Source organism: Bos mutus, chromosome 10 (genome assembly GCF_027580195.1).
Source record: "Bos mutus isolate GX-2022 chromosome 10, NWIPB_WYAK_1.1, whole genome shotgun sequence".
Classification (NCBI taxonomy): Eukaryota; Metazoa; Chordata; class Mammalia; order Artiodactyla; family Bovidae; genus Bos; species Bos mutus.
The window spans coordinates 42,216,783-42,228,741 of record NC_091626.1 but is presented as its reverse complement, the minus strand read 5'-3'; the positions used below and the strand labels follow the sequence as shown (position 1 = coordinate 42,228,741).

The following is an 11,959-nucleotide window of genomic DNA, read 5'->3' as shown; positions in this document are numbered from 1 at the left end:
TTGCTGGTGGAGAGTAAGAAAATGCAAATATCCTCTGGTTCTGAGCCCCTATATCCCTGTCCTTCCAGAAAGCCACTTCTGTGCCTCACTGGAAGCCTTGAACTCAGGGACAGACTGCTCAAGCACATCAGCATTTTCCTTCTTTAGTCTGGCCCCAAACTGAGCTTTCTGCTTGAAGAAACCCTGGCTCAGAACATCACATCCACCAGGTATATCACTTACTGCCCAGCTTCAGGGAAGTGGGGAGGAGAGCAGAGATCAAGGGAGTTGGTATTTGATTCTATTCAGTGGGACACTTTCATAATGCCCACTTAGAAATTCTGATCTTTCAGTATCTGACCCCATTGCCAGTCCTTACCCGGCTCAATCTCTTGGAATTTTGAACTCAATGGAAGCCTTCATCTGGGGGAACAGGAGACAAGAGGGGAAAGTTCAGAGACACTGGAGAATTTTCTACCATGTGGTATATTAAAATAGCGGATCACCAAACCTTTGGAAAGTAAGGCAGATTATTTGCCTTTTTGGATAAAATCCACTTCTCAAAAGACACACACACACAAAAGCAACCAAAAAATTCCTAACACACGCACACCGACACATGAAAATGTGAGTGTGCAAATTCATTTTGGTGTGAAAATATCGGTGCCTGTAGCAACTGGAGACACCCTGAGGTATCATAAAAGCAGAAGTGGGAACCATTTCCCTAGAGCTGAGACTTTTACCCATCACACTCTGCTGGGACACACCTCTAACAGGTGAACAAAAACAGAGGATATACAAGGAGCCCAAAACTGAGTCTTTAATCCAGCCTACTCCTTTCATCCCACTGTTTCTCCAAGGCATGTGCCATCCAGATGGGAGAGGGTGCTGCCTCCTTATCCTTGTTAACATTAAACAGAAGTGGAGAACAATTCACCCTGGCGATTCCCATCCTCCACCATCATTCTACTTCCTGTCTTCCAACTTAACCACCCCCAGGTACCACCCTCTGCTGTACCCCAACCCCACCTTAACAGAAAAAAATCTCCTCCAAAAGAGACGGAGTGTAGGAAAAGAGAAAGAATTGAAGATAAAAAGAACTTAGTTTACCTTTAAAATAATGACTCATTTTATTTTTTTCTTTTAATATGTAGTTATAAATATATTTTGTCAAAATATATGATCAATATGGTCAAAACATTTGCACGTAAAGTCATAAATAAGGTCAAGGTGAATGTTTAGATTTTTTTTTCCTTTTTTTTTTTTTTAAGATAAAAGTCCAGCTATAAGGAAGCAGTCTGTGTAGTGTGTGGGTGAGTAGTGGATGGGATGTGTGTGTGTGTGTGTGTGTGTGTGTGTGTGTCCCCAAAGAAGGCCTGATCTCAGCGGCACCCACATCCCTCCACTACCATCTCCTGATAATTTTTCAGAACCACCTTGTCATACTCATCCAGGTACAGCATGGAGATGGCGCTGAGTTCGGTGGGAACACAACAGGCTTTGGGGATACTGGAATTGACAGAGTTGACCAGGGTCTGCACAATGGCGTGGTTGGTTGAGTTGAGGTGGTCGGCCAGTGGAAAGGGGCAGTCCCCGTGGCAGTAGAATGCCTGGTAGCCTGGTGGGGCCACAATCCAGTCATTCCAGCCCACATCACTGAAGTCCACGTAGAGCGAGTGGCGCCGGCAGTTCTTATTCTTCTTCCGGGCCCTCTGTGGGTGATGCTTAGGGCTACGCTTGGCCCTCCTGCGTCGGGTCAAGGCATGTCCCCGGCCATCATGGCCAAAGGTGACCAGGAGGGGCCGGAGCTGGGCCCAATCCCCACTCCCTTGAGGTAACGATCGGCTAATCCTGACATGCTGGCCCTGGTGGGTCCGTGTCTGATGGAGGTGGGTCACCTCAATGGCCAGCCCATAGTTGGGCTGCTTCTCCCGGGTCCAGCGAAGGACTGCAGGGCTCACATCAAAAGTTTCCCACCGCGTCACATTGTGGTGGACCAGTCTTGTGTCCAGTAGTCGTGTGATGAGGTGCCCAGGCACCACTTCTGCCGGGGGCTTCATAACCTCATAAATGTTTATACGATGAAAGCCCTGCTCCCAGTCAGGGCCCTGGTCCACCTGCTCCCGGAAGAGTCGAAGCTCGGCAGACGAGATCACCTCGTTCTCTGGGATGCTGCTGAGGTTAAAGAGGAAACGAAAAGCAGAGTTTTCGCTGGTCCCTGGGATGTTCTCCAGATGTTCTAGGCACCATTGGGGAGGAAAAAAAATAAGAGAACAGAGAAAAAAAGCAAATGAGCCTTTTCAGAGACTGAAAAGTCAAGAAACAGCTAAGAGTTGGGTGATGAGTAGTGAACTCTGTTTATAGTGGAAGCCTATTTGGGAGAAATAAGCATACCTTTAATTTCACAGAGCAGATAAATGAGGCAGTGAGCAGACCAGCCAAGCCTAGCTAGCATTCAGCAAGCACCAAAGACAGAATCTCCCAACCTCCTTTACATGTCTAATAATTTCCATGTGTCAACTCCTTACTCCACCACCATCAGACTCCCCTTTTAAAGCCCTCTTGGCTTTGTGTACACAGTTTTCTTTACAAGTGGTTGTAAAGAAGAAGAGGGGCCAACAGAGCAGAGGCAGGAGGGAACATGCACACAGCCACCCTCTCCCTCTTCTTCCACTTTCGAGTATGTTACCAAACATTTCCCCAGCGATCTTGGAAACACAGAGCATGCCTTGTTGATCATGTTACAGAGAGGAAAATAAATTCCAACACAGTAATGATGCTGGTGGATTAATAACTCAGATTTACTTTGGAAAAGAAACATCCGCTAGGAAACATTCAGATCGGATTACAAGGCCCCTATTGAATAAACCTGACAAACACACAGCTGTAATATTAAATTCAGTAGGTGCTTTGGAAAAAAAAAAAAAAAGGCAGAAAACCTGGCATAAAAGGCTTTGATATAGCAAAAACACACCGCAGGGGCTAACCCACGTCTGAGTGGTGTCATTCCCTTCTCGCCGACCCCTCCCTTCCCTTCTGTCTCCAAAAAATAAATTCAGCCACAGCTCTGGAGACTCTTGAAGGTAAGCAGCTCTCTTTTCCCAGTCTCCTGGATTTGGGGCTCTGATGTAACCTGAACTCCTCGCCTTCCCACAGCTTCCACTGCCCCACCCCAGTCCAGATTCCAGGTAAGGGACTGACCTTCGTGGTGGAAGCTCCTCACGGTGTTGGCCCGACTGGCGGGGCGCTCAGGATACTCCAGACCGATGCCCTGGATCTGCTCTTCCTCTTCCTCCTCCCCAGACTGAAGTCTGTAAAGATCCCGCATGTAATCCGGGATGACTGCGCTCTTGCTAGGCTGCGGGCGGCGGCGCAGCCCGAACATCTGCAGAAGTGTGGCCTCGAAGTCCCGAAGGAGCTCATGGCTCTGCCCTGAGCGGCGTCCTCCCGCGTGGCCCTGAATCTCGGCGACTTTTTTCTTCCCCGTCTCAGGTATCAAACTAGCATGGCTCGCGCCTCCTAGCAGGACTTGGCATAATAAAACGACCATCAGCATTCGGTTACCAGGAATCATGGTGTCTCTGGGGAGGGGAGGAGGTGGAAGGGTAAAGAATAAATAAACACCAATAACTAGAGAGAAATAGAGATGTCTCTGCATAGGCGTGGAGAGCTACAGCTAGAGGGTCCAGAAGTAACACAGGTCAGAAAGATCAAGTTTGTGTCTTCCTCTGACACACACCCCCCACCACCACCACCAGCTGCAGCCATGCACGGCCTGAAAGTAGGAATTGCCCTGTAATTACTTGGTCTAACTTGTTTACAGTCAAATAACCCCAAATCAGATAGCCTCCATCCTGTTAATCTTTTTTTGTCCCAACTGCTATCTGAGCCATGATCTCAGCCTGGCTTCTTTAGGGATAAACAGTTAACAGTGAGAAGGTAAAGAAGGGTGGGGGAGGGAGAGTTCAAATGCCAGCGCTCTCCTCTCCACTTCAGACCTTCAGCCTCTCTCTCCCTTCTCCTCCACCCCCCTTCTTCCTCCGCCCTTCCTAGCCCGACTTCCACAACTTCCAGCTGGTTCGGAGGGAGGGAAAGCAGAGAAGCAGGAGCAGGGTGAAGACACGGGGCGGCAGGATCTGGGAGCGTACCGAGTGGCCAGAGGGTTTATTTTACTGTGGCTGAGGAGTTTTGAAATGCCCAGCAAAAAGCATCTGATCGCGCCCTCTCGCTCACTCCCAGGGAAGGGGGTGTGGGAGGGGATGATTCCAAGGGCGACCTCTGTGAGTTTTGACAAGCAGCTAGGAGCGCGCCACAGGGGCACTGGGTGCTCCCAGTCATGTGGGGAGGGGGGCGGTCAACTCCCCCGACTGAGGACTTTCCGTTTGTTCAGCCCCTTCTCGCTCCCCTTTCTTGTAACGCAGTGATCAGACAGAGAGCCAGTGGAGCAAGCTGCACTTTAACCAGAACCGGTAGGCTCCGAGCGCAGTGGCTGCCCGGCCTAGAAGAAAGCGACAGCGCTGCCAGAAAGAAGAGTGTGGACTCTGGAAGGAAGGTCCGACGGGAGGGACACAAGGCGAGCGCGGGTGGGGAGGGCAGAGTGAATTCCCGGGAAGAGGGAAGGAAGAGGTGTCTACTCACTGACAGAAAACAAGGCATATAATAACAGTCCATGATTCTTGACAGCCAATCTTGAACAAACTTGCTGGAAAGGCTCAGAGGAGCTGCGGCAGTGCGTTGCTCTGGATGGCACTACGGAATGGCTCCTAAAATGAATATTTGAATATAATGAGACTGGCGCAGACGGACTCTGTTTTTCTTCCAGCCCCTATGAGTCACGTGAGCGCAGAGGCCCCGCCCCACGCACGGAGGAGCCCGCCCTCCCCGAGGCGGGCGGTGAAAGGGCCAGCGCGCCCGCCCCCGCCCCCAACCCCTCCCGCCCCGGGCCCCACCCCCTCCCGGAGAGGCCGGCCTCCCCGCCCGCAGCCCCAAACCTCCAGCCGTCCGGGAGGAGCTCGCCGTGGCGCTCTGCGGAGCCCTCGGCGGGTGTCTGGGTGCGGCGCGTGGAGGACGTGGTCCTCGCCCCTACCTGTAGCCTTCGGGGCGTCGGGCTGGGCCCTCGTGCCAGCGGCCTGAAGCCAAGGGTCTGGGGAGTACCGTAGGGGCTGCGCCTTTCAGCGCGAGCCCGCCTCCAGTGGGGCCGGGATAGGGGGCCGCGGAGTTTCAGCCGCCGAAAGCCTCAACACCGAGGGTCATTTAAAAAGGAAAGCGCTGAGGGACACACAAACACACACGCCGCGCGCACCCCACTTCCTCCCCAGGGTCTCGGAGAGGCCAAATACTGCTCCCAGTGACAGCTAGTCACCCCCTGGCGAACGCCTGAGAATGTCGAGAAGAACTGGACAGCCGCTTTAGCTCCCAGCCCAAAGCTGCGGACCCTGTCGCGCGGGACGGGAGGGGGAGATATTTAGGCGGTTATCGGTGTGGGAAGGTGGTGAGAAAGCCGCCGCTAGGCTCCTTCCTCCCGTTCCTTTACGGAGAAAAACTCCGCACTACGGCGATCCCCCGTCAAGCAAAGCAAATCCCCAAAGTGGTCGGCGGGCCATTCAAGGCACGGCGGCAGGCGCAGGGATGCAAGGCTCGCGACAGACTCGTAAAGAGGCATCTCCTGAGAAAAGGCGCATCACATGTTTCAGGTCTCAAGGTCGCGGAGGTTTTACAACTCCCGACCCGCCGCAGAAAGGAAATCCCACCGCATTCCCAGGAGTCGTGAAAACCGTGAACAGCTTTCGGCCTGCGCTCGACCTCTGCGTCTGCGTCTCTCTTTCTCGCTCTCTCCCCAGCTCGTCTTTTTTAAACCACTACTCCTCCCCCGCCACTTCCTCCCCCACCCCCTTCCTCCTTTGCACCAGCTGCAGAGTCGCAGCAAATATTTCTTCAAGAATTTTACCAACCCACAGCTCAAGGAATTACTAGGGTTCTGATTCTAACCAAAGATGCTGCATGCGTGGGTCGCTCAGCACAGGGGCCTTAAAAGAAGAAGAAGAAGAAATAAAAAAACCTGACCTACCAACTGCGGCAGCCCGGGGCCTTTTCAAAATCCTGACCCACGCAATTCTGCGGCAGCCCGGCCCGCCCCAGGGTCCCGAGTCCCACGATTCCCGCTGCAAAGTGCAGGGCACCGGCTGCCCTTTCCTGGGGTTGTTCCCAGATGCTGCTTCGGGTCGCTTCAGAGCTCAAGGGCTCAAGTTGCCCACCTCACTCTCCCTCGCAAACTTGGGTGCACTTGGAGGAAGAGGGGGAAAGGATCAAGCGCTTAGCCCTCTCTCCGGCCGCGGCTGCCCAGCGCCGCCAGACACCGCGCTGGCCGAGTTGCGGAGGCCGCTGGCGCCCCTGCGCGACGGTCCACACCCGGCGAGAGTCGCGCTGCTTTTTGACCGGCTTTAGGTTTTCCCGCTCCCGAGCCACGGCTGGGGCTGACTGCGAAAGGGTTTGGAAGAGCAAAGAGTTTTGAGACGCGTAGACCCCTCAAAATGCCCGTGGGAGGAGCTCCAGAAATGGGAAAAGCAGACGAAGAAGGGCCGGTCCCCGCGGGCAAAGGGACAGTGGAAAGGGCGGGAGCCCCGCAGTCCCCAGACCATCGTCCGACCCTAAGAATCTTCCAGGGCGCCGCGCGAGAGCGCGCTGCGCTAAAACCCAGAAACCTGGGGAGGAGGGAGTTGTGTTTCAGTGTCAGATTCAGAAGGATTCTTCTCTAATCACATTTTTCTCCCCCAATTTTCTTAATTAAGAGATAAAAGCCGAAAATCACTTTCGTCTCCAGAAATTTTTCTTGGGGGTCTGGGATGGATCTTGTGGCAATTGTCTTTTTCTTTCTTGCTCGAGTTTTCTCCTAACTCCAAAGTTTGTTCAGAGCTGGCCTCAGTTTACCAACTCAATGTCTTTCGAGGTTTTAATGTCTCACAAAGACTTCAGCTCATAAAACGCGATGCTAACCATCCACCAGTTGGTGCCTGGGAAGCGTCTAAGGCCGCTGGCCCAGCTCCCGCGGGCAGGGGTCTGCAGGGACCTGAGAACCCCAGGACCCTCTCCCGTCGGCTTTGGGCCGGGAGGGCCAGTAAGAGCAGTGCGTCCGATGTGCATATTGCCAGAGACTCTCCGAAGGACACGACAACCCAGGAACCTGCATCCCCAGAGCGGCTAGCATCCCGGCCATCGTCCCGACAGACCCTACACCATGAAATGATGGAAGAGCGACTCCCTGGATGCTCCAACTCCACGAGAATAGCTCGTGGAGTAGGCGTGTTGGGCAACTGCGGTTCGCCTGCGCTCAGGGGCTTTCGCCTACTGGGGGCTGGCTAGGTTGGGTGACACTCCCCTAGACGCAGCCCTCCGGCGGCGCGCACGCTCCAGAAACCGCAGAACTGCGCTTCCCACCACCGAACCAGCCTAGGTTAGGTGTTCTCTCTCCACCTCGACGCCCCTCAATCCCCTCACTTTCTCCGGACCTCAGAGCCACCTCTCCCTTTTCTCTCCGACTCTTCCCGCCGGACAGTCGCAAATGCTAGTCCACGAGCGGCATGTTCCGCTTAAGATCCCATAGTCTTTCCCAACGACCTCCAAAGAAAGGCTTCTCCTCTCCCCTTTTTTCCTGTCCCGAACCTACTAAACGGTGAAGTCGCCCGGGGCTACCGAACGGAGAAAGTGGTCGGGGCAGAGGCAATAAGTGTATATGGAAGTGTCTTTCAGCACCAGCATCCCTACCTCTAGTAACCTCTAGTACCACCTTTGGGGGGCGGGGGTAACATATTTTGCCTCGACCACAACCAGAATCCCCTACTTCTCCCCTCAAGGATGCGCCTCAGCACCCCACTCCGCCCTTCGCCAGGTTTAGCCTTGCTCACCATAGGTCCCTGCAGTAGCGGGTTCGCCAGCAGCAGCTTCTGGGGACCTCTGAACAGCTGCAGTGAACCTGGGCGAGGGCCGAAGACTGGGGCGCAGCAGGCTCGAGACGGCGCGGACGGGAATCCCATCAGGGAGAGAGGCGAGATACTCAGCACTGATCAGCAGCGACGTCGCAGGCTCGGGTCCCTCGGCTCAGATGCCAAACTCACCTAGCTTCCGGGCCGAGCTCCGCTCCCGTTCCCCCCCTCCTTCCTCCTCTGCCTTCTTGCATCTTCTTCCTCCTCTTTCCCTCTCTCTTTCTTTCTTTCCTTCCTCCTCCTCTTCCCCGGCAGCCCCTCCCTTCTTCCCTCCTCCCTCGCTCGCCTCCCTTTCTGGGATGGGAGCCCCGCCCACATCCTCCCATCCAGCCGCCGGGCCTCGCCTCGCAGGCCCTGGTCCCGGAAACCCAGTCAGCGCCGGAGTCCGCCGCTGCCGCCGCCCGAGCTGGGACGCCGCTGTGTCCAGCTCTGGGAAGCGATCGGGGCTCACCTGGGGACCACGTGCAGAGGTACTAGAAAGCATGCACCGACTAGTCGCAGTACCTTCCAAAAATACCCATGGGAGTCTGGGCTTCCCTGACTTTAGGAGTAACTGCTGCCCAAACTGATGATTAAAACACTGAGTAATCACCATTTACCCCGAATAATTAGAGATAATGAAACACCTCTAAAATCAGGTTATGGAGAAAGGAGCTGTTGGATTGGTTTAAAGGGAGGCCTTCCATAAACTGTTAAAGGATTTCCAAACGTTGAGAAACAGGCTGTGCTCAGAGCTGTGTGCCTAAAAGAGGTACCTCTTTGGCTATTAAAAGATGACTTTCCTTCCAAAACTTTTTTTTTTTTTTTAATGCTTGTGTAAAGCCTTTGTGATGACCCTCAGAAAGTCACCCCTAGTAGACATTCTGCCCCTCTAGACCTAACCCTTCTGAGGACAGAGGTGGCTTGGAGACAGGATGGGGCCACGGTTTTACACAAACAGAAAAGTCTGTAACTCAGAAGTTCAAAGAACCGACAAGGCAGTTAGTTATTTTTGTTGTTGTTATTGTTGATTTTTGATGTTGTGGTTTACTTGTGGTGCACCTAAGAATCCTTAACCTCAGCAATCTGATGTTCTAAAGAGGTAACAACCATAGAAGCAACAACCTTTACGGCCACAGGGACACAAGAAAAGACACCCTTTGGTCTGTTTTTAAAGGAAGAAGAAGATGAGGAGTTGGCCCTTTCCATTAAGAAAGTGCTATTAATCATATTAGCAGGGAGGTGGAATGTATAGCTTTAAAACCTTCCCAAACAGGAGCTAAATTCACACAGTGCCTCTGATGGAGCAGTGAGGAAGATATCAGCATCATCTCTCTGTTTTACACACACTGAAGGGGAAGTACAGCCAGGTTAATGAGACTCGCCCAGAGCCCTGAATTAAATCACAGCCTCTGCTCTGGAGCTACTCTGGCTGCAGGGCAGGGCTGAGGGTCACGGCCCATAGCTCTAGGTAGGCAGGGGCATACTAAAGGATGGAGCACGGGTATACTAAAGTGCTGGATTTCTTTCCCTGGGATAGTCATTACCCTTCACTGTCTCAAGCAGGGCATTTAGGTCTTAACTTAAAAAGATACTGGTCCAATGTAGCTCTTCTCTAAAAACTACCTTCACACACTTCCAATATTTAGAAAACAGGAACTACTTCCTGTGTGGAACACAGGTTACAAAAGGGTGGAAAGTGCATGAGATCAGAGAAACAACTGTGAAAGCAGAGCCAAGGTCTCCTGCCATCTTTTCCAAGTCAGGCCTGTGAAGTCTTTTAACCCAACAGAACATCAAACAAGGAAGACAAGCTGAATGGCTTTGGGCAAGCCCTTTAATTCTCATGGGTCTCAGTTTTCTCATCTGCATAATGAAAGAATTAGGCCAGATAATTTCCATGACCCTTTTTAATTTGAAAGTGATTTAAATTTTTAATTGAAGTTTTATTAAATATCAACCTTCTTTCATTTAAATCACTGCTGAGCCCACTTCCTCTAAGAATCTCTGATTAAACAGGTCAGGGCAATACCACTGCCCTGAAAGGATGCTGACAATATACCTCCAGCTTCCAACATAATCAAAATTACATTAATTATTAATAACAACACAAAATTAAAACTCCATTAAATAGTTACCTAATGCCCATCCTGGGGCACTAGGCAGTGTGCTCCTTCAGTAAGGAATAAGGACAGATTAAATGTTTACCAAGTCCCCTAAATCAATCACTACTGTTTTAATCATTAACAAAATATGTTCCTTAATATTTAAACTTGAATTCAACAGTGATATGCTATTCTTAAAAGAATGTCCTTATTTTATTTTATTTTAAAGCACCAGATAATAGTATTTTTTTTTTAACCTAAATATTTTTGGATGATAGCTGTTATCTCATTTTGCTGAAGCCCAGATACTAAAGTGGCCATTGGCCCACCCACGAGTTTGTGAAACTCATAGTTCAGGAGTTTCTAATTAAGCCACCTGTCATACCTGGTTGAGACCCTGATATGAATCTTTCAATGTGTGTGGAGAGAACTCAGCTTCAGCTCTCTTGAGACAGCTTTATTTCTAGCCCACATTTTAGATGGGTGCAAACCATCTTATCAACTCCTTCCACTCACTCTTTTTCTCTCTCATGCCAAAGAAAAAATCACTTGTTGGTTAGAGAGCTTAATTGATTACAGCCTAGTGATCAGAATTGGTGAGGGCAATCAGTCCAGTCTTTTCCCCATCTCAAGTTTACTTGGGAATCTTGGTGTTTTTATAGAACATAATATGGACGGAACCAATGAAACTGTATCCTCAAAGCATATAGATTAGGAAGAGAAATCCATCATCGTTCAAGAGCTCCTCTGCTGCTACTGCTAAATGGAGGGCATTCGTTCATTGTTCATTGGGCTGGACAGTGAGTGAGCCCTTAGAACAGCCTTTCTCAATGTATGTTCTGAGGGCCATAAACTTCAGAACAAGGCTGGAGGTGCAGATAAAAATCCAGATTTCCTGGCCTGGATGTCTAAGATCTGGATCCAGAAATCTACATATTTCACAAGGTTCTCTGATTCCCAGTACACTAAAGCTTAAAAACTACTGTTTTGAAAGTCATTTCACTTATAATTTCAGTGCTGATACCCCTGAAAGGCTGACACCTAGACATTATTAATCAGGTAAGGAATATGCCTAGCTTGTGCTTTATAAACTGTTAAATATGGTAATCATAGTATTACTACATCTAGAACACACAAAATAGGTTTTTGCAAATGAAAAGATTTCTAATCCTATAGGTGTAATAGTCCTTGCTTCTAAGTCCTTGATTAAAAACCACATCAAGTCTTCAAATCTTTGCCTATTGAGTGTCTGCTGAAGCTATGGAATTGGAATTATAAGGGATCTCAGGAGGCATGTGGCATTTGCTTTTCTCTTATTAATATTTGCCATTTGTTTCATATTTGCTGTCTAGCCCTCACAGTGACCCTCATAAAATTTCAGCTCTATGGATGAGAATCTGAAATTTAGAGAGCTTGTATAAGTTGCTCAAGGTCACAAAACTAGTAGGTGGTGATTCAAATTCAGACTAGCTGAACCTGACTTCACCTCTACAAGCTGAGAGCTGGGCCTGCAAAAGGGTGGATCCCCATGGCCACAGTTTCTGACTAACATGGCTTGTCCTGGAGGCTTTCTCAAGGCCAGGATACCAGCAGCTCCATCCTTGCAGCTTACTGTTACAGAAAATTTCAGGATATCTTCTTGGTCCTTAGAAGACTGAACAAAATCACGACCTAGAAATTTATCTTCTCCTGCTCTTATTACACGGAGAAGGCAATAGCACCCCACTCCAGTACTCTTGCCTGGAAAATCCCATGGACGGAGGAGCCTGGTAGGCTGTAGTCCATGGGGTTGCTAAGAGTCGGACACCACTGAGCGACTTCACTTTCACTTTTCACTTTCATGCATTGGAGAAGGAAATGGCAACCCACTCCAGTGTTCTTGCCTGAAGAATCCCAGGGACGGTGGAGCCTGGTGGG

At 50.5% G+C, this 11,959-nt stretch overlaps 1 protein-coding gene across 5 annotated transcripts; it reads right to left on the bottom strand.

Annotated features, from left to right (window-relative positions):
• Positions 1-1,084: 1,084 nt before the first annotated feature.
• Positions 1,085-8,191, bottom strand: BMP4 (bone morphogenetic protein 4). Of its 5 annotated transcripts, none has more exons than XM_005901930.3 (4): positions 7,881-8,191; positions 4,618-4,742; positions 3,181-3,560; positions 1,085-2,218 (listed from the first exon to the last, which is right to left on the bottom strand). In XM_005901930.3, exons 3-4 carry the CDS (start codon positions 3,551-3,553, stop codon positions 1,362-1,364), a joined length of 1,230 nt encoding a protein of 409 aa, XP_005901992.1. In that variant the 5' UTR covers positions 3,554-3,560; positions 4,618-4,742; positions 7,881-8,191; the 3' UTR covers positions 1,085-1,361. The 5 variants fall into 5 exon arrangements, with proteins under 5 accessions (XP_005901992.1, XP_070233927.1, XP_070233929.1 ...); XM_070377826.1 differs by having other exon boundaries at positions 3,181-3,507; positions 8,091-8,165; XM_070377828.1 differs by lacking the exon at positions 7,881-8,191 and adding an exon at positions 5,730-5,852 and having other exon boundaries at positions 3,181-3,507.
• Positions 8,192-11,959: the final 3,768 nt, after the last annotated feature.